This window comes from Anopheles arabiensis, chromosome X (assembly GCF_016920715.1).
Source record: "Anopheles arabiensis isolate DONGOLA chromosome X, AaraD3, whole genome shotgun sequence".
Lineage (NCBI taxonomy): Eukaryota > Metazoa > Arthropoda > Insecta > Diptera > Culicidae > Anopheles > Anopheles arabiensis.
Genome location: NC_053519.1, coordinates 12,956,990 through 12,979,319, shown reverse-complemented (window position 1 = coordinate 12,979,319; position 22,330 = coordinate 12,956,990). Strand labels below are relative to the sequence as shown.

The following is a 22,330-nucleotide window of genomic DNA, read 5'->3' as shown; positions in this document are numbered from 1 at the left end:
AACATAAAGTATAAAAATAATTTTAACCCATATTTAAGGAAGTATATGTGTATCCCATTTCTTTTATAAACATATCCATAAAACTAAAAAAATATTATAAGGGCGAAAATAACTGCTTCGAATTCAAATAAACTACTACTACTGTGTAGCAGCAATGAGATGATTGACGACGTTTGTCTTTGACACTTTGACAAGATCCAACTTGTACCGATGTCATGCATTAAAAAGCTATAAAGTTCCACCATGTTCGGTACACACTCTTAAAAAGCCTTAAAGTTTCATCGTCAATCCTACAGATAGTACTAGTGTGTGATAGTGTTAAAAAGCTTTATGGTTCCACCAAGTACCGTTTCAACTCTTAGTAACGAAGTGCGATATCGGAACGATTTTTCTTTAAACAGCCCCAAATCAGCTATGGAATTCGAGAATGGCTATTTGGGAACTCCAATGTAAACCACCAGTACTGAAGCAAGTGAGATTTGAGTAATGGTCGTTGGTTTTGATACCCACGTATCTGACCACACGACCAATTTCATAGATTTTTGCTCAGAAAGTTAGAAGGCTATATAGGTCATGATTAGATGAAGCTTGTCGAAACACATTGCAATAAAAGGACAGCAATATAACAATGAGTTTTAATACATCATCTATTGAGGAATCCAATGAAGCTATGGAGCTTTAGTTTTTTTTAAATAGATATTCGATTTTCTTGGGTCGTAAAAGTTTTTTGTTCAGAGCGAATGGTTCAAACACTCATATTGCTTTCAAACATTTAGTTTAGAATGAAAAATTAACATATTTAATACAATATAATGGTTCTTGATAATTTTAAACAAAAGAATGAAAGTGTCATTCATTTCTGCGAATCATTCGTTTCAACAAACTCCTTAAGCCAAAAGTTCTTTCTATACAGCTTGCTTAAGAATGAAACTAGAAGAATGTTTTGTAAAAAATATTGCTAGAATAAAGTAATTACATTATCCATAGGAACAAATGACAAGAAACTTCATTAAATGATTAAAACAATACAAAATATCAAAAATATCAAAAACACAATCGTGGTAGCTCTTTATGAGAGATGTTTGTCTCTAAAACAATATTTGAATGAACAAATAGCTCCATTTGTTGGTTATGCGAAAGCAAAAAACTCCTGAAACTTTTACCACGAAACCACTGCTCGGATTGCATTCTAACGGAACAATTCAAATCGCTTGCGTAATGTTCACATCGCGGTGGTTTTCGAATTTTTAACGAAACTGCTATCATTCCGAGCGAGTGAGTTCCAGCCAGCCCGCTCATCCAGACACTCAATGCATTTGTTTTCATTTCAAAACGGGAAGGGCTGATAATGAGCAGCGATGGTGATGGTACGCTGTAAATGTGTTGATTGAATTTTTTTTGTTATGATTATTTTTTTCCTTATTTCCATTTTGACAGCACAGAGTATGTTGCAAACATACAAACATATAAAAAAATTAATGAACATGATTGTCTTCAGCCAACACATGTAATTAATGTATGCTCAACAAAGGGGTTTATCAATTTTACAGTCGACTATATGGACGTTAAAAAAAAAGCATATAAGTTTATGCTGTCCCACGTTTTACGTCATTCAATCAAAACGTTTGAACCTTTTTTTTTATTATCAACTGCAGCTCATTGCACAATAAGAAACAACAAATCAAAACACTCCATAGTCCTTTTCACTGAGCCGGTACGGTGGTCTGTGAGCGCAGTCCCACCGCTAGGCGCCCGCTAGTTCACGGGCTCGCCGTTTCGTTAAAGTGGGGGCGCGACCGCATCCAACAGCCCGTTCGTCGTGCGCTGGTGCAAGAGCAAGTGAGCCCAGGCGCCACGGTAAAATGTGCAATTGAAAGCGTGAAATTTGAATCCTTTGGTAAACTTTGGTGATAGCAGCGCAATTTGTAAACTTCCAGCAGGTCCGCCAAGCCGCTACCGATCGGGAATTGTGTTCGTAAGTAGGTGCGACGAAACCGTGGCCAAAAAAGCAGCACCGTTTTACGTGCCTCGCTCGCTCGTGGCAGGGCAAGGGGAGCTCATTAACGTATTTTGTTTGAAATGCTAACATCGAAAAGCGCAAACCTAGCCACCGTGGAGAAAATTTTGCTTTTACTCAGTTGCGTTCGGTGTTTGGTGGTGGTGCGGGTGTGTGCGTCCGTAAAATTGGGACGATTTAAATTTGGCTTCCCGAGGCCCTAAGGGTAAGGCAAAGAATAGTTAAAATTAGAGAAACAATTTCAACCGCGGCGCAATTTTAACGAACTTTTCTGCAACTGGCGGGAGGCGCAGTTGTGTACGTCCTTGCGAAGTTCTTGGCCTAAAACCGAAACTGGAAGCTCTTACTGGGTGCAAACTGGGTGCTGTGAAAGTAATATCTATTTTCTCCTTTCTTCCCCCTCCCCCCCCCCTCTTTTTGCAGCATTATGTTCCCTTTCTCCTCCCTGCAAGTCGAGTATAGCAATTTTCATCGGTCATCGCAAATCATGTCGAACGCCCTGAGCATGAGCAACTCCGGCTTTCCACACTCGTGGATCGTCTCCGGGCAGGACTTCTGCCCGATCACGTACTCCTCGATCCAGGGCCACAACTCGGGCGTCTCGAGCAACCTCGCAACGGTCGAGCCGGGGTAGGTAGTCGCGCCTGCAGCAGCAGCAGCCTTTCCCGTAACTCACAGCATCTCATCGTTATCTTCTCTCTCTTTCTCTCTCTCTTCTCTCTTCTCTCTCTCTCTCTCTCTCTCTCTTCTCTCTTCTCTCTCTCTCTCTCTCTTTCCTGGATGGAAAACATTCTTCCCTGCAGCCTGATCGAGCTGCGCAAGGAAAAGTCGCGCGATGCGGCCCGCTCCCGCCGCGGCAAGGAGAACTACGAGTTCTACGAGCTGGCAAAGATGCTGCCCCTGCCGGCCGCCATCACCAGCCAGCTGGACAAGGCGTCCATCATACGGCTCACGATCAGCTACCTGAAGCTGAAGGAGTTCAGCGAGAACGGCGTGCCGTCCTGGTGCAAGGACCCGATCGGCTTCCAGAACTACAACGCGCCGCAGTACTTCAACGAGATGTTCGAGACGCACCTCGGCACGCACATCCTCCAGTCGCTGGACGGGTTCGCCATCTCGACCGGCGTGGACGGGCGCTTCCTCTACATCTCCGAGACGGTCTCGATCTACCTCGGCCTGTCGCAGGTGGAGATGACGGGCAGCAGCATCTTCGACTACGTGCACAAGAACGACCACGCGGAGGTCGAGCAGCAGCTCGGCATCAAGAAGGGGGCGGAGTACGCGAGCTACGGCGGGTACGGGGACGAGGGGCCGACGGCCGAGAAGCCGGCGGTGCTGAAGCTGGGCAAGGACGCGCCGGGCGGCAAGGGCCTGCTGCCGGGCGAATCGTACGAGGGCGACGATCGGGCGTTCTGCATCCGCATGAAGTCGACGCTGACCAAGCGCGGCTGCCACTTCAAGTCGTCCGGCTACCGGGTGATACTGCTGCTCTGCCACCTGCGCAAGAAGGGCGCGGGGCAGGAGGAGAGCCACACCGACAAGCAGACGGTGATCGGGATGGTGGGCATCGGGATAGCGCTGCCGCCGCCCTCGCTGCACGAGATCAAGCTCGAGTCGGACATGTTCGTGTTTCGCACCAGCCTCGACCTAACCATCATACACTGCGAGAACAGGTACGTGCAGCACGGGGTGGGGGACGGGACGCGAACACGCTTGTTGAAACAATTTTGGAACCCAATCTCACCGTTGATAGGATTTCCAGTTTTCTGGACTACACCGCCGACGAGCTGAACGGGAAGAGCATCTACAGCCTCTGCCACGGTCAGGATGCGCACAAGCTGAAAAAGAGCCACAGTGAGCGTAAGTAGCCCTCTTTCTATCTCTCTTTATTTATATCTCTTCAAGAAGTTTTGGGTGAATCAGATTCAGTCTATTGAATCAGAATGAATCTTGCAAGGGAATCAATAAACGTGACTCACGACTAACATTCATGCGTTTTCTTGAATGATTCGTGTATCCTTCGAAAATTCTTCGAATTTCGAAGAATTCGCTCCATCTCAATAGAGTCCAGAAGATTCAAATTGAATCGTGTATCATTTGTAGTTCGGAAATGGTCAAAGATTGATGAGATCTACAGGCATGCAGGGGTTTTTAGTAGTGTTGGGTAATTCAGATTCAGATTCAAGAACCTGAATGAATCTTTGGCATGATTCAATGACTCTGAATCCCGATTGAAAAGATTCATGCATCTCAAAGATTCACGAATCTCGAAAGATCCATGTATCTCAAATCTAGAAAGATTATCGAATCTCTAGGAATCATGAAACTCTAAGGATTCATAAATCTCAGAAATTCATAAAGCTTGAGCTTTTTGTTATTCTTATTTTTGGCGTAACAACCTACGTGGTCATGCCAGCCTATACAGGCTCTTGAGACTTCTTGGAAAGTACCACGCAGTTGAACCGACAACGGGCAAGTTGTAGGTAGGTTTGGACAAATTCAATATTTTGGAGATCATACATCTCTGAAGATTCATGAATCCCTAGAGATATATGGATTTGAATGGATTTATGAATAATATAGTTTCATGAATCTTTGGAGGTTCATGAATCTTTGAAGATTCGACTCGAGATTCGAATCACTCATCACTGAAGATTCGTATGAATGAATCTCAACAAAAGATTCATGAAACCCAACACTAATATTTAGCGGTTCTGCTAAGTTAGCACTCTTCTTGGACACCTAGTGACGTTGTGTCAACATCTGTCAAACCACAAACAAGACATAACTGTATCACTTAATGTGACCCAGAGTTCAGAAAGTACGCAAACTCTATCAGATCATATGAAAATCCTTGTAATTGCATCTTCTAGCATTCATCAACCAAAATCTTCTTCGTATCAGGCATAACAACTCGTAGTAATGTCAGTTCACGACTGTATCAATGTACCTCAACGAATCGCCCGTATCCACTGAATCATTCCCCATCGAAAAATGAATCACTTAATGACTCCTCGCGATAGATTCATTCGCACAAGTCTTTCCCCAAACATTCCCAAAAAACCCCCATCCGCAAAACTGAAACATTTAACACCGTGCGTCCTCTGCCTTCAGTAATTCAAAAGGGCCAGGTGCTGACCCCGTTCTACCGCATCCTGAACAAGAACGCGGGCTACTTCTGGATCCAGTCCTGCTGCACGATGGTCTGCCAGACGAAGAACATGAGCGACCAGACGGTGATCTGCGTCAACTACATCATCACCAAGCCGGAGAAGGAGAACCTCATCCTGGACATCTCGCAGATCCCGTCGGCGGCGGGCGTGCTCGGCGACTACCACGCGAAGGTGCTGCCGCCCGCCACCGGGGCGGCCGGCTCGAAAAAGCCCCAGCCAGCGGACGGGTACGAGCTGGAGACGGGCGGCGTTACCCATCCCACCCACCATGGGCATCATCACGGCGACGGCAGCGGCGGCGGCGGCTACCATCTGGACGGCGGCGTCTCGCACGTCGACCACAAGGTGGACCTGCTGGACAAGGCCGGCCTCGGCAAGGGCGGGCTGGCGATGGCGTACGGTGGCGACAAGAAGGAGCACGACTACAAGGACAAGCTGCTGGAGCAGCGCGAGAAGGGCTGCAGCAATAGCAAGGTAAGGTGTGTTGGTGCAGGGGCGAACTCCGTCCAAGACGCTCCGCTCTCTCTCTCTCTCATTCTGTTTTTTTTTGACGATAAATCAATGCAAATGCATCCTTAACCCCCAACCAGCACCAGCGCCTCAAGAGCGGCAGCCCGATGCTGAACGCGATGCCGAACGAGAACGGCGAGCGGCTGGACGCGAAGAAGCCGTCCGGCGGCAAGAAGAGCGTCAACAACCGGGCCAGCGTCATCCGGGTGCTGAACAAACCGTCGAAGAAGGTGCTGCAGGAGTCCCACTAGAGGGCCACCAATCAATCTTTCATCACACACACACACACACAAACACACAGCCAGCGATCAACAAACCGGTGTGGTGTTTTACCATTTGGATTAGTGTTTTAAAGTGGGACGACCCTATCTCCCCACTCTTCCATGCTCTGCTCACGCAACCTCATCTGTTAGTGGATTAGTGATACGCCATGCACACACACGCAGGGTTGGTGTAGAACGTATTAGTGCTAGAGTTAATTATCCAATCGCTTTGTGTCTACGAGCCAGTGGCGTACGTTTTATAATAGTAGTAAGTAAAGACTCGCGCGTTTTTTCACGGGCATTTTTCTCAGCAAAAGAAGAAGAAGAAGAAGAAGAAGAAGGACGTTAGACATTGCTCGCGTTTGAGTTAAATAGTTGTTTTATTTCGCTTCGTTTACATATATTGCCATAAGAAAGGGGGGTTTCGCATCTCGAACGCTGGCCCGGCTCGGGAGGAGGGCCTTTGCCGGCGTGGGATGCCCGGGGCGGACTGGTCGTGCAGGTACCCAAACGAAGCTGCGTAACATATTAACGAGGCATGTCAGAACATGCGCCCTGCCCTCCCCAAAACAGGAATGTTGTTTGGCGATGCTCTCTGACTTGCTGACGATAGGTTTTTATTAATCGAAACGGAAAATATAAGTGTACTCGCCCCTCCTCATCCTCCTAGGGCACTCACCTCATTAATAAAATCAATCCGCACGCACAAAATGTTCCCTTGCACGACCAACATGGCCCCAACCCTCTACTTCCAGGCTCCCATGCCGTTTCTGCGCGCTCACTGTGAACGTTTGCTACAATGCTAAATATAATAAACCTTAACTGTAAAGCAATAATTAAAACAAAAAAAAAGGAAGTGATTATAAACGCGTTTTTGGGGGGGGGGAGGGGGGGATGGAACTTCTTTTCGTGGTTAGAAAATAAAAGGGGAAAGAAAGAGAGGCGAGAAATCAAACTAAACATAATAATAATAATAATAAAATAGCAATCATGTGCTTCAAAAATCAAGCTCACTCCTTCGCACGTCTCATCGATAAATATTAAGAGATAAACGGGCTACTGGGAGGGAGAGGGTAAAAAGAAAGAAATCGGGAAGGCATGACGTTTCGTTAGATGATAATTATTGCAGCTGATATAATAAAAAATAGTATATATATATCCGTAGCGTGTATGTGAAAAGTGCATAACATATTAAAGTCTCGTTTTTTTCCTTTCTCTCTATTATCTACTGACGGGCGTCTGTGTTAAACTATTCTTCCTTAAACAAAAAAGAAAATAAAGGAAACCGTTCGGTTTCTCTAGCTGTCATAAAAGTTAATGCATCATTAGACATTGAGGAAAAATTATAATAATTGTAAAAAATATTGGGAAAAAATAAGCTGCCTATCAAGCGCACTCACACACACACACAAACACACTTATTATAGTAAGCCTTAGCTGCGCCCTTATATTGTTATCATTTCTTTTCCCGCCCTTCACACCACACACTCGCGGTGAATTTGACTGTTTGTGTGACGTATTCCAAAGGGGCTGCTTCAGAGCCCCCACAAAGGGGGATTCGTAGTTAAAATGAACTAAATGCTCTCCCCTTTTTTTGATTTCTCCTGTCGTTTTACCTCAAAAAACAAAACAAAAAATGGAGGAGCCTAACGCAATATACCGGGGGTTCGTCGTTTGTTCTCGTTAAAATCGTTCTACACAATTAGCTAAGGACGGAGCGCACACACTCCTGGAAGAATACAGATAATCATCATTCGCTTGCCCCTCCCCTGCCTGGGGCTCTACTTCTTCTTTTTGCCCTTGCGCTTCTTGCGCTTGTTGTTGCCGGTCGACGATGGGATGGCGGTGGCGGTGGTGGTGGTGGTAGTTGCGCTGTTGGCGTTGCTGCTCGTCCCGTTGCTCGGCTCTACCGCTGCCGTCGCTGCGACGGCTCTCGACGGCGCGATGATGACGTCATCCACTTCCTCGTCTTCCTCCTCCTCCTGCTCCTCCACCCCTGCACCGGTCGCCGATGCGGTGGCCGGTGCGACCACCCCCCCGATCGTGTTACCGTTCCGCTGATCCGCCGCCCGCTCCTCCTCGCACTCGTCGTCCTCGTCGTCCTCGTCGCCCTCGTCGCTGCCGAACACCGCGCGCAGCTTCTCCGAGTGGATCGTCTGGTGGTACAGCTGGCCCGCCGGTCCGGAATGGTGGTCGAACGTGGGCGAAAACCGGTCCGCGTTCGGGTTCGTGATCACCTCGCAGTCCCGGTACGAGGCCGGATCGTCCATCAGCTTCTGCTGGTGGTACTTTCGCTGCTGCTGCTGCTGCTGCTGCTGCTGCTCCTGGGCCAGCTCGGTCTGGTGGGTGTAGAAATCGTTGATCAGTCGTTCGCGCACCATAAACACCGTGCCGATGGCGCCCGTCTTCTCCTCGTACTGCTCCCGCACGTCCTCCTCCTCCTCCTCCTCTTCTTCCTCCTCGAGCCCGTCTTCCTCCTGTTCCGCTAGCTCTTGCGCCTGCAGGGCCAAAATTTCCTCCTCGGTCAAGCTTTTCGAGAGGTTCTGCCGCACCTTCTCGTTCTGTTTGAGCTCGCGCAGCACGTGCTTCATCTTGTCGTTGATCGACTGGTACGCACCGTGCTCGTACGCGTACCGCCCGGCGTACTCGTCCGGTGTGGTGGCATCGGTGGCGGTCGTGTCCTCCGCGCCGTCCACCACCAGCGAGTCTTCCTCCCCGTACGCCACATCGCTGTACCGGCCGATCGCAATGTCGTTCGGCTGCCCGTCCCCGCTCAGCATCGGATTGATCACCTCGACGATCGTTTGCAGCTGCACCGGCTGGTCCGGCTGATGAACGGCCTGCTGGCTCCCGTCCTGCCACCGGTCCGTACCGTCCGGCTGGTCGGTAGGCATACCGTTCTTTGCCTCCACCTTCCCGCCCCCGTCCCGCTCGCTGTCCGCGGACGACGAGTCTTCCAGCTCGAACATGATAATCTTTTCGCGCATCGTCTCCACCTGCAAAAAAAAAAAAAAAAAACAACGGAAAGTATGGAGAGCATTAGTGTTGTTTTGTTGTTGTGGTTTTTTGTTTTAGTTGTTTGCTCAACAAAAACCAAAGTACAGCGTGATAACAAAGTAGAACAAGGTGAGAAGGAATGCGGTGCGAATAAATCTCTAATAGGGCGTGGAGCGTTTGGGGGAAATAATCGAAACAACAGGTGCGCGTGCAGCTAAATGCTGAAAATAAGAATTAAACAAATTGTTGCCTCGTTTTCGTTTTTTTTTTTTGGCTCTCAGTCATTAATTTTTGGGAGCTTCTTACAATATTTGCCTCTAAGGCACCAACTCTTGCCTCGTTTTCGTCGATTTGTGTCTACAATAGTGATGGGTAAAGTTGGCAAACATCCGGAGTCGACTCCGATCCGACTCCGATAAATTTGGAATCGACTCCAGAAGGTAGGTCCGCGCTGCAATATCCGAAGTCGTTCGGAATCGTCCGAAACGTCCCGAAGTTGTCCGGAATCACCCGTAGTCGCCTGGAGTCGTCCGGAATCGCCTGGATCCGGAGTCGTTCGGAGTCGTTCGGATCCGGAGTCGTTCGGAGTCGTCCGGAGTCGACTGGACTCATCCAGAATCGGCTGCAGACGGAGTCATCCGGAGTTATCTGAAGTCGGCCGAGTCATCTGAAGTCGGCTTGTATTGGAAGAGCGAACGACTCCGGAAGTGTTTCCGGGATCGGCTCCGGAATCAATTCCATGATCGGAATCGGCTCCGGAATCAGAATCGACTTGGGAATCGCAATTTACTCCGGTAACGGAACCAGGATTGACTCCAGAAACGGAGTTAGCTCCGGAATGAGAAGTACTTTTTGAATAGAAATAAGAAGTGTGGGAAGCGAAATAAGTCCGGGAATCTCTATGTGAATAGATCATTTACAAGTAAATTTTGATTCTTTTGACGTAGCATCATAGGACCCAAACGCCTATTCCTATGAAGATGCCGAAACTGACTCCGTTTCGAAGTCAATTCCGATTCTAAAGATGATTCTGATTCCGGAGCCAAATCTGATTCCAGATCCGATTCCGATTCCGATTCCGGAGTCGATTCCGATTCCGGAGCCAATTCCGATTCCGAAGCCAAATGCGGAACCAATTCTGGAGCCGATTCTGGAGCCGATTCTGGAACCAATTCCGGAGCCAATTCCGATTCCAGAGTCGATTCCGGAAACAATTCCGAAGCCGTTTGCGGAACCAATTCTTGAGCTAATTCCGATTCCGGAATCGATTCCGGAAACTGATTCCGGACTAACTATCCGGATCAGTCGAAATCGATTAAGATTAAGACGAAATCTTATTTTTCCCCATCACTACTCCGAACGACTCTGAACGACTCCGACAACTCCGAACGACTCAGAACGACTCCGGACGACTCCGAGCGACTGTGGGCGATTCCAGACGACTCCGGACGACTCACTAGTCTACAAGTTTCTAATTTTCTATGGTAAGTGCTCCTCAGAATGTTTTACTTTGTTTCTAACAATTTGCATTGCAGAAATCGTTAAATAAAGTTAGAAAACTGATAATTAAAATAAATATTCATTGGAATATTGCGATGTGCATGCCTATTTAAAATCTAGTGTCTAAGTTGTCTTCCAAGAGTCGTGGAAACCCTTTTTTTTAATTTTTTATACCATACTATACTTAATTGTATAAAACAAGTTGTCGCCAATCTACTTAAATACCTTGTGAGTTTATCATTATTTCTTTTATAGTAAAACATTGTCGAGGTGCGTTGGGTTGCTTGAGAGCCGAAATTTAGCAGCAACGACTGTATACGGTCATTTATAAGCGAGTTTTCAACGGTGCTGATACATTTGACACACTTGCTGAACTGCTGACGACGATATAATTTTGTACAATAAAAAAAAGCCATGAAATGTGTCACTTAAACTCACACAGAGTTCAGAAAGTGTGCTAAAAGTATCAGAAATCAACAGGTTACGTTTCCAGGTACTACTTGCGCGGGGTGGCAATGTGTGCAGGTGTTTGAACGGAACAAAATACAAACAAACAAACAAAAGCTCGCATCAAAGCAGGGTGGCTTAAAGCGGGACAGGCGTCTACTACTGAAGCGATCCTGGCGGATGTTGCTCCAACCATTCCAAAAACCTACTGCAGCGATACTACGGGTGTACTACGCGTCGTTTGAGTGTGCCGGTTGGTGGTGTGAGTGTTGGTGGCTGTGGTGTGTAGGTAGTGTGTGCAGAGCGTGTGTTAAATGTGGCCAGCGGCGGCGAGTCTCTAACCTCGGTTTCGATGACCTTCTCAATGTACTCAACCGTGCGGAGGCCGCCGCCCGGAGCCTCCTCGGTCCGGCGCGTCACCTTCTCCTCCACGACCTTCTCCGTCTCGCGCACGACGATCTCGCTGCCCGGTCGGGACTTTACCGCGAGCCGGGGAAACCGCCGCTGCAGCCGGTCGTCCGCACCGCCAGCTTCGTCCGCACTGCTGCTCCGTCCATCGTGGTGCTGGTCGTCGTCGTCGTTGTCGCCGTTGGCGGACGACTGCTTAGTGTTTGGTGGGTTGGTGGAGGGCGGTAAGGGTGGTTGTTTGGGGGAGGTGTGTTTGGAGGTGTGTTGTTTAGGTCCGATTTGTTTTATTTTTTTGTTACACGAGGATTAGACGTTAAAACATCGCGCGTGAGGGAGCACATGTAAGGGAATAGCACAGTTAAGACAGGTAAAAAAACAGTGGTTCATACTCTTCCTTTGGTTACAACACACATACACACACTAAAGTTAATCAAAATGTCTAGCGGAGAGTTACCGAGCGATAGAGATTCACTTAAGGAGGGAAATTGGCTCAGTACTTTGAGAAGGGTGGTCGAAGTAGGAACCATGCTTACCTCGTGCCCATCGTTGCTGTCCGCCGATGGTGCGGGCGGCGTTGGTAACGGTGACTGTGCGGCCGGCAGCGGCGAAACATTGCTCGCCGCCAGTGCGCTCTGCGAGAAGCTTCCGTCGACGCCTTCGCTGGCGCTGCTCGAGTTCAGCAGCGAGTCCTCGTGCAGCCCGAGTCCGGCCGCCATCGTCTGGATCATGATCTGGGCCTGCAGCGCATCGTTTTCGAGCGACTTTAGGCGCGCCTGTCGCCATGCGGCACGCTTCTGGGCTCTGTGTGGCGAAGGAGAGGGGAAAAATTGAGAAGAATTTAATGGGAGTGATTGTAATAATGTGTTTTAGAGACTTCCGTTAGGTTTCTCGACTCAACAAGTTAGTTGTTTATGTTGAATATATGAGGCCCTCCTGTTGTCTCGCAATGTACTTCAATTTATGAGCTATCTCGGCAATAACCGAAAACATAACCAATAACTGTGAAAGTGGAAAGCTCAGAGCAGCAAAAGCCACATCTGCATCTGGACCAGAGATTTTCCAAAATAAGGTGCCAGCAATTTGGCACTGATTGAGATGCCACTAACCTAGTGATGAGTAAAGTTGCCAAACATCCGGAGTCTACTTCCAACAATTTCGGAACCGACTCCGGAAGGTAGGTCCGTCCAGCATTGTCCAGAGTTGTTCGGAATCATTCGTAATCCCCCGGAGTCGTCTGGAGTCTCCGAATGACTCTGATTCCGGATGAACCCGGGCGATTCCGACTCCAAGACTCCAGACGACTTCAAAGACTCTGAACGACAGCGAACGACTCCCGAAGGCTCCGGACGACTCCGAACGACACCGAACGACTCCGGACGACTCCTGGCGAAACTAGTGGTTCGGATTTTGCCGGAGTCGGAATCGGACAAACAATAGCCGAAGTCTGGTTGGAGTCGTGGGAGCGCTCCAAAGAACACATCGCTACAGTAAACCCTGATTGAAGTCTACTTATTTCTGATTGGACATATTGTCCTAGTATCGATACTACGTCACGTATTATTGGACGATATTGAATGCAGCAGTAGATGTCTTCCACGGCTTATCCAATGTCTCTAGCCAAATCCAGATGAGCATTGATCAGCTTTCTACGTATTCCAGCATTTTTTGCAAGTATTCTAGAGTATATACAGTGACATCTCTTCAAGATATAGTCTCTTTGGAATGGATATTTCAACAATTCTGTACATATTACGAACATTTTTTGTCGATGTGAATCTTCAAAGTGACTACCAACTTCTCTGGATCTATACACTAAACCCTCGGAAATCAAATTCCAAATCAAATTCCATGCCATGATTTTAAGATTTGAGAGCTATTCCCTATCATTTTATCATCAGGCTAGAGCCGTGTCTTACCGTCCGACACTTACCTCAATGCACGAATCTCGGACGGGCTCAGCTTGGACTCGTCGTACTCCGGCGGCAGACAGTTGCTGGCACGAGCCCGCTTCTCCGCGTTCACCGTCCGTATCGGGATGCGGCTCATCGGCGTCTTCGCGAGCGGTGATGCCGCCGTCAGCAGCCCGCCGGCCACCCTGCTCTGCTCGTCTTCCTCGGTCCGGCCCGTCGCCGACTCCTCCCTGCATTTCGTGTTGGCGTTGATGTAGTATTCGCGAGTTCGAGTATGGTCGGTTTTCATCAGCAATATATGTTGAGATTTGGTTTTTTTTGATAGATTTTTTTTTCGATTGATTCAGGTTCGCGGATCGGCGGCGATTGTGTGTGGTAGCATTGTTAAAGAGGGGTGAGATTGAGGTTTTTCATATCCAAAGGTCAGTTATGTTTTGAGCAAGCGTAAATACGCACTAGCCACTGTAGCAGAGAGTTCGAGCAGCGGCGATACACCCATGCTAGCTAAGGAGGGGGTGGTGGTGGTGGTGGTGATGGTGTCAAAGAGCACTCAATTCTGAATAGCCCTCCCTCCCTCCATCCCCCTCACTGGAAAGGGCGATCGGAATTGAGGTTTGCCACACAAACCACCGGGAACACGCTTTACGAGCTTTTTTTTTAATTATTTTGCTTTATTTGTTTCCGCTGATTGCGCAATCACTGGCATACTGTAGTGGGTAAGTGTGGTGGAGGAGCCTTACTAAACAAGCTACTGCTTAATTGTACAACACTCGAAAGGGTATTTAAAGAGTGAAGGAACAGAAAGACAGAAGGAAGCGCGCAAAGAGGTAGAAGGAACCGTACGAACCCACAAGAAAAGGGGAATAGTAAATTATAATAATTAAGAGTATGATAGAGAGAAAGAGAGAGTTGGACTAAATACTCTACAGCGAAGATAAAAAGGACCCACCGCTGCCATTATCACCACTCCCCAACTTAATCTCTATAATTAATAGATGACGTCAAGGCAGAGAAGATACGTCGAGAAGATGTACACAATGAAAGGGGCACACGAAATAGGGTAATGAAAGAGAAACAGAGCGCATTCCAAGCAGTACAGTAATTAGTTTTATTATTATCACTTTTGATGATGTATTTACAGACAAAAGGGTAAAAATAAAAAAGACAACAAGAAAGTATGTATACGACAGAGAGAATGTATACGAACATGTATGTATATATATAGCTATAGATGTGTTTGTGTTTGTTCGTGTGTATGTGTGTGTGTGTGTGCGTACATATTAAGATTAAAAACGAGGCCACTAATTGTACTGCAACGCTTTTCGGTTTCCGTCTGCTGCCGCACATACTCTTTACATAAGGGACGGGGGAGGGGAAACGGAGGCGTGGGAAGGATTGAGGAAGGGAGCGAATAGTAATAATAAGTGTGTGCGTGTGTGCGTTTGTTTGTGTGTGTGTATGATACATACATATTATGTATACTACATCCTTGCAAACTTCAGTGTGAAACAAGCACCAACTCGGTGCAAAATCGCCCGAGCGCGGCTGCGGGGCGATGTTAAAAGATGACAAATGCTTTCGAATGTTGCAGTACCCTGTTTTCAAAACCCAATCTGTAGATAATGTTATTGTAAAAAAAAAACCCATTTGATCTGCTCGTTTTCTTCGAACCGTTTCTACCTAAATACGCGCTTTACTGGCTTTCCACGCAATTGAATAAAACGCTCCGCTGCGCCATTTAAGTGCCGTTTAAGTGTGCGCCATGTGTATGCTACAAAACTAGTAATGCCTCCGCTCTGTGAAAGCGAGAGAGTGCGTGGAAATGCGGCGCAAAAAAAACCCCTGCACGGAAGCACTCTTTGACTGCCTCTTTACGTCGCCTCGTCATATCGGGAGCTAACGCTAACGCTTACTATATACTAAGAGACATGGTCCTTAGGTCCTACCTACAGTCTATGAATAGACAAAAACGCAACAGGCACACACACACACAGACAATTGAAATGCCAACAAGAATGAAATGTGCGGTAATTAAAAAGAAAGAGAAAAAAAACATAAAGTAAAGCTACTTAAAACATTAAAAAGGGGATTTTTTGACAATTCATATGCTTAACCTAAACTTGGTTGTTCGCTTCCCCTACTGTTTTGTTTTTTTTTTTGTTTTTTGTTTTTCAGCTGATCTGAAGCTTAGCTTGACACACTTCACAAGCGTGTGTCTTTGGATTTGTCACATACAAAGAGCATCAGGAATGTAACGGGGTGGAAATGAAGCGGTGAGGAAATCGATCTTAGCTGCAGCACGGTTGTTGTTGTTGTTGTTGCTGTTAATACGTCAAGAGCGGGGAAAGGGATGTGAAAAGGGAGGGATGGAGGGATACATATGTGTATGTATGTGTTGGTGTATGTGTGTTGTGATTGGTTTATTTTCTATGATCTAAATACAGCGTCAATTTCTGCCAACGGGTTCCTGGAGGAAGTACACAAGGGTGAAAAGGGGGAAGAGGTTAGGATAAATCAGCAAACTATTACGAAAAACTAAAAAAAAAACTTAATTAAGTTAGAGGGAGGATGGAGCGCCGTAGCCGATTCTAATGTCACTGCTTTTGTTTGTGGGAAAAAAGGGAGTAAATGTTTGTGGCAGTGCTGCAAAATGTCACTGTCAATGTCATACAAAAAATCTGACTGAAACAAAATCCATATCAGCATCACGTACTCAATTGTGATAATCAGAGGTGATACTCAAAACGGTTGGTGCAACCAATACATGCTTCATGACATTTTTGCGACCATCCCTTGGTCAGGCACTATGTCATGACTTTTTTTACTGTGATCAGTACTGCCCAAATGTCACTGACATAGTCATAACAGATTCCGGCTGAAACAAAATCATGTCAGCGTCATGAGCTCTACTGTGATGATCAAAGGAGAGCTTCAAACAGTTGGTGCGACCAACTCTTGGTCAGTCACTTGGTCGCGACATTTTGTGTCGGTGATTATCGCGATAGTCATGTGAGATATGCGGTGCGTGTGAGTGGTCCTAAGCAACAAAATGAGCATGTTTTCTCGCTCTGTTTGACCCGATAGACAATCAAAGCAGGGAGAGCGAGAGAGCATGCTCATTTTGTTGCTTGGGACCATACGCCAAGTATATTCCAAGAATGTCGTGATTATCACCGACACAAAATGTCGTGACCAAGTGAGTGACCAAGAGTTGGGTGCTAAACAAAATGTCACCAAGCATGTGGTTGATCCACCAACTGGTTGAGTCTCACTTAGCTGGCTTAGCTTGTCAGTCAGAGTATCGGGTTTGACTCAAGAATTTTTACGTTGCGCGGTCGACTTGTCATGACGCACTTTCATTGAGTATCAGCAATGAGTATCAAGCTACCACGGATATGTTCATTTTCGTTGGAGAACATCTCGTGATGCTCATCATATTTTGCAGCACTGGTTTATGGTTTAGTTCAGAGTTTTGTGATTAGTAAAATAAGTGTTATTTCGAGCTGGACAGTGGTTGAAAGGTAGAGCAACGTAAGTAAATAGATTTAGCTTTCTACACTCCCACGCCACTCGCTGGACGAGCATCCAACGAAGTAGTAGTGGCAGTAGTAGTAGGAGTAAGAGTGAGTAAGTAGTTAAACGGAAGCAAAGTAAAGTATTGGAAGACAGAGAGAGAGATAAACCGAGAAGGATAACTACTCCCTGGCTTGTTTTTTTGTTTTGCCTTTCTGTTGCCAAACTAATTTACGCTAAGTGCACAAAACAAAACGTGAAAAAGAAACCCCAAGTGTCCCAGCGGGTGAGATGAGGTCATACGCGGCACTACTACACTAGCCACTACTAAGAAGGCACTCTCTCCACTCTTCCGCTCTTCGGTCGCCGGTTGGCTCCCCCGGCGCAACTTTTCTCTCTCTGTGCGTGTTTCTATCGCTAGAGCAAACAGTACTAGTGATCCCGGACGGAGGCGCAGCGCAAAGGGGGCGAAGGGGCTACAGGAGTACGCCCGTTCCTCGGCCCGATGCTCTATCCCTCCGGTACGTACCTCATGTTATTGTCGTTGATGTCGGACTTGTCGCCGGGCGTCCGGTCGCCACCGTCCGAACGGTTGTCGTCGTCCTCGTCCTCCTCGTCGCCGAACCGCTGGTGCACCCGGTCCTTGCCGAGCGACGCGATCTTGCGCTCCTCCTCCTGTCTCAGCTTTTCTACCTCGTCTTGCGATAGGAAAGAGAAGACTTTATCTAAAACAGACGAGACGAGAAAATCAAATTAAAAAATAGCGCTCAAGGTCGGCGGGGTGACCCAGCCTCACCTGATTTGGGCGTCGGTTTCTGCTGATCTTCCATGGCGTTCTCGAAGAATCGCTTCTTGTCGGACACACTCTTCGGTGTCTTCGGACCTAGAGGCGGCGACTGTGGGGGAGGGGAGGAAGAGGGAGAGTTGAACTGATTAAAAACAGGATAAACACTCGGAGCTCGGTTCTTCTTCGGCAGCTATGTGTGAGAGTTGGTGAGTGCGTGGTGGTAAAACCAATTGTTCCTGCAAATGTTCCCGCAAACAGCAGCCTCCGATCGAGCGGAGCCGTGTTTCGATATCCCACAGGTGCAAGTTAGCAGTTGATCGCTCGACCTTAAATCGCTAGGGTGCGCGTTTACACTGCTCGGGGATCGCGGGGCTGCAGCGAAGCTTCTCTTGGCGCATCCGTAGAAACATGGAACGCGCAAAACAAATAAACGATCAACTAGGGCACCACATACAAAAGGCAGAACCGAGTAACAATACACAACCGCATGCAGTGAAGAGGCGCAAGCAGAGCCAGCACTTAAAACATAATAAACGGTAATAAAACGAAGAGCAAAGCCCCAACACAAGTAAAGCCAGAATGGTGCCACTGGGCGCTTTTAGTGCGGTATTTAATCCCAAACCATATAGTTGTAAAAAGATTTAAAAAGAGCATTCGTTTTTTTCTTTTCTTTTCAATTAAAAATTGATGAACTCATTTACATTACAACCAGTGCTGCAAAATGTCATGAGTATCACGAGATTTTCACCACCGAAAGCAATCAACATATCCGTGGTAGCTTGATGCTCATTGCTGATAGTCAGTAAAAGTGCGTCATGACATGCTGAACACGACATGTGAATTCTTGAGTCCAACGCGATACTCTGACTGACAAGCTTAGCTTAATGCCGGCACAAGTATAATCATGACTTTTTTCTGGCTGTGAACAGTGGTGCCAAATGCCACTGTTTCAGTCACCAACACTCATGACTGAAACGAAGCTCAAATCAGATCACGTACACAACTGAGATGATCAGTTGCGACACTCAAACAGTTGAAGAATCAATCACATGCTTGGTGACATTTTGTTTAGCACCTAACTCTTGGTCACTCACTTCGTCACGACATTTTTGTCGGCGATAATCACGACATTCTTGGAATATACTTGGCGCGTGGGTTCTAACTACAATTTAAGCATGCTTTCTCCCTCTATCTGTTTTGATTATCTGTCGGGTCCAACAGAGCGAGAAAACATGCTCATTTTGTATCTTGGAACCACTCGCACGCACCGCATATCTCCCATTGACCATCACGATGATCACCGACTGAAAATGTCGCGACCAAGTGACTGACAAAATGTCACCAAGCATGTGATGGTCGCGCACCAACTGTTTGAGTCTCACCTCTGATCACCACAGTAGAGTTCGTGACGCTGACATGATTTTGTTTCAGCCGGAATTTGTCATGACTATGTCAATGACACTTTGCAAAACTGATCACAGCAAAAAAAAGTCATGTCATAGTGACTGACCCAACGATGATCGCAAACATGTCATGAGCACGTATTGGTCACACCAACCATCCTGAGTATCACCTCTGATTATCACAATTGAGAACGTGACGCTGATATGGATTTGGTTTCAGTTAGATCTTTTTATGACATTGACAGTGACATTTTGCAGCACTGATTACAACACAAGTGAAAGAGCCAGAAAAACAATTCGAATCAAGAGGGAAAAAGTAATATTAAAAAAGTCGTTTCTGCCAATCAATCGCTGCCTCTAGACTGGTGCCAGCGAACATTTATTCGAAATGGAGAGAAAAGGGAAATCGAACGATTTACTCTACAGTTGTTAAATATATAGTTAGTAAAAAAAAGGTAACACACGCACACAAATGCTACACAAACAGCTAAAATTGCTAGTGATTGTTTTGTTTTGTTTTGTTTAGGTAATTAATCCATTTGGTTGGGGTTCGTTACGATACAGCTACTCTAAGCACTAAGTTTTGCATGCCGGCGCTACATGATTACGTAACGGTTTGCTTACACTTAGCCTTAGTTTTTTTTTTTTGGCTTTACTACTTTACTACTAAACTCATTAGCTACAGATGAAAACATACATAATTAGAAACAAGACGGGGAGGGATTATGCTCAATCAGATGAGGATGATGTACGTTGTTTTTTCTCTCTTTTTTCTTTGCCCGTTTTGGGGGGGTTCGTCGCTGCACCACCGTGCACATCACACACCACCTGTTATCATTGGATCCCGTCGTGCGCCCGAATGGTAGGCAACACCGCAACACGCACTCACGCTTATCAATCCCGATGTGTACGGATGTATGTGTTTGTGTGTATTATCGTTTGATACCGGATGAGGATGAGAACCTTACTGGCTAGGTGGGGTGGGTGGTTGTATTGTGATGGAATGATTCATTTTCTTTCCTCTTGTTTTATTCTATTGCCTTTTTGTCATGACACACACAAACACACACACGCCCTCAGTGCAAAATGTTGTGCGCCGTGCGGTTTTGATCTTTTTTTGTTTTTTTTTTTTTTTTTGTGCGTTTGTTATTGTATGTCTTTCGCTCACGCCTGTTTCGGTGTGCGGAAGGTGGCCGCTGCGGTGCTTAAAACAGAGTGGTGCGTGGTGATTGGTGTGTGTGCTCGGGAGCAGGCGCCGTTCGCGGTGCACTAACGAGCCGTAGCGTCGGATCACTCACCGGCATCAGCACCTGTTGGTGGTGGTGGTGGTGGGTGGCGCCGGCGGCGATGCTGCTGGACGGGTGGGCAGTGGAAAGGTAGGTCGGGCCGGCGCTGGTGCCGTACGGTGGTAGGTGGTAGGGCGAGGAGTACGGGGCCGGTTGGCTGCTGCTCGCCGCCAGCGAGACGATCGGCGCGTGGCTGACCGGCACCGAGCCGGACGCGTACGTGTAGATGGTGTGCTGCGGTGTCGGCAGCTTGGTGTAGTGCACGGGCAGGATCTGGACGGGCGGGTAGATCTGCGGCAGATGGTAGGCAACGTCGGCCGGTGGTGGTGGAGCTGTGGATGGTAGCGGCGGCGGTGGTGACAGTGGACCGCCGAGCTTGGCCAGATGCTGGTGATGATCGTACACGCTGCTGCCCGGGATGTAGTGGGACGGCAGGGGCGACACGGACGCGGATCCGGAATCGTACAGGTGGTACGGCGAAGGTACCCGCCCCAACAGCTCGCCCGTGTGGTGGTGATGGTGCATGGTGGTGTACATGTGCTGCTGCTGATGATGGTGGTGGTGCTGCTGCTGCTGCTGCTGCTGCTGCTGCTGCTGCTGTTCGTGGGCGTACTGTGCCAGCAGCTTGTTGCGCACCTCGTTCTCCTCCAGCAGCACCTGGCGATGGACCTCGTCCGGCACCAGCAGATTGTTCGGCGTGTTTTCGTGCACGAACTGGGCCGTCCGCTTGACCGGCAGCGTTTCGAACTTCGCCGGCAGCATCTCGACGCGGTCGGGCCGACCGCGGGCTGCCGACACCTCCCGGATCGTGTTCGTCGCCGTGTCGTGCTCGTACTCGACCAGATCGCCCTGCCCGAACTCTTCCTGCAGCTTGCGGGCGGCCTGATTGCGCACCACCTCCGCCCTGCGGATCGGATTGCTGGCGGGCGGCTGCTCCCCTGCTAGCTGGCCGCCAGATGCCGCCGGCAGCAGCTCGTGCGAAACGCCCGACGCATCAGAATCGGTATCGGAATCGGTGTCGGTGTCGGAATCGGTGTCCGGATCGCTATCCAAGTTGGCCACCGTCGGCTGCACCTGCTGGACACCTTCCGGCGTCGAGCTGCTGCTGCGACTGGAGGGGCTGCTCGCGCGCAAGATGCCCTTCAGGTCGGGCGTCGGCGAGGGCCCCGCGAAGGCGGCCCGCGCATGATGGAGCGCCGTATCGAACCCGTGCGTATCCTCGTGCAGATCGAAGCTGACCGATTTGCGGTGCGAGGTGGCGGTGGTCGAGGAGCTGCCCGGTTCCACCTTCGGCGGTGGAGGCGGTGGTTTCATGCTCGGCGGGCGGTCCAGATACGCCCCAGCGGACGGTGATTGGATGGTGGTAGTGTTGGTGGTGGTGGTGGTGGCGGCGGTGTGGGTGGATGCTGCTGCCAGTGGCGGTGGCGGCGGCGGTGGTCGGTGGGGTCGCACAATCTTCTGGTCACCCTTCGGGGGGTGGTGGTAGTTAGTATCGGTGGTAGCGGGGTTCGTCGCTACCGTGGCGGTGGAGGAGTTAATTGAGGAAATGGGAGGTTCGTTCGCATGCGACAACGACCGGACGCTTCCAAAGCGGCGCTCGACCTACAGTAGGGGGAGTGGGAAGGAGTAGGGTTTTGCAATGCGCGCGTACACGATAGGAAGGGGGGGGGGAGGGGAGGGGTCGTTAAAGTTTTTTGTTTTTGGTTTAAATTTTAGTGTTTTTTTTTTGGATGAAAATTCAAGACGAAACGAGCGCGCATATGCAAAAGAGAAAGAGAAAGAATATGAGAACAGGATGTAAAGGGGGAGTGTGGGGCGGTTGAGGTGAATTAGGATACGAAGGAGTAGCGGTACGGGGGGGGGATGCATGATTTTACCTGCGGAAAACCGAAAGCATGTGTTTGAGGAGGGAATTGGGGGAGGGGAGACGCATTACGATCAGCTCTGGGCAGGGATGGTAAGCACCAATTGGTAAAACACAACATACATTTTTTAGTTACAGAAGAAAATACTAAGCAATCGATGGGAAAGGGTTTGGGGTTTACGGTTGCATTGAAATCTTTTGATGATTATATTTTTCTAATTAATATACGTCAGATTGTTTTTTGACACTACT

The 22,330-nt window shown here is 48.1% G+C and overlaps 2 protein-coding genes across 29 annotated transcripts in view; one reads left to right on the top strand and one right to left on the bottom strand.

Moving 5' to 3' along the window:
- Positions 1–1,797: 1,797 nt before the first annotated feature.
- On the top strand, positions 1,798–7,257 carry LOC120906081 (protein trachealess). Of its 4 annotated transcripts, none has more exons than XM_040317522.1 (6): positions 1,798–1,975; positions 2,441–2,647; positions 2,821–3,690; positions 3,780–3,877; positions 5,132–5,664; positions 5,781–7,257. In XM_040317522.1, the coding sequence occupies exons 2-6, from the start codon at positions 2,445–2,447 to the stop codon at positions 5,949–5,951; spliced, it is 1,875 nt and encodes a 624-aa protein (XP_040173456.1). In that variant the 5' UTR covers positions 1,798–1,975; positions 2,441–2,444; the 3' UTR covers positions 5,952–7,257. The 4 variants fall into 4 exon arrangements, with proteins under 4 accessions (XP_040173456.1, XP_040173453.1, XP_040173455.1 ...); XM_040317519.1 differs by having other exon boundaries at positions 3,771–3,877; XM_040317521.1 differs by having other exon boundaries at positions 1,798–1,983; positions 3,771–3,877.
- The window catches only part of LOC120906078 (protein lap4), a 60,277-nt gene continuing 44,271 nt past the window's right edge, over positions 6,325–22,330 (bottom strand). For 23 of the 25 annotated variants that reach the window (XM_040317496.1, XM_040317497.1, XM_040317506.1 and 20 more), the window contains 7 exons: positions 20,227–21,816; positions 17,535–17,634; positions 17,268–17,463; positions 13,246–13,455; positions 11,849–12,116; positions 11,250–11,507; positions 6,325–8,959 (listed from right to left, as the gene is read on the bottom strand). In XM_040317496.1, the coding sequence (XP_040173430.1) occupies positions 7,745–8,959; positions 11,250–11,507; positions 11,849–12,116; positions 13,246–13,455; positions 17,268–17,463; positions 17,535–17,634; positions 20,227–21,816 (3,837 nt within the window). In that variant the 3' untranslated portion in view covers positions 6,325–7,744. The remainder of the gene's footprint in view (positions 8,960–11,249; positions 11,508–11,848; positions 12,117–13,245; positions 13,456–17,267; positions 17,464–17,534; positions 17,635–20,226; positions 21,817–22,330) is intronic. The other 2 variants (XM_040317513.1, XM_040317517.1) reach the window with 2 other exon arrangements.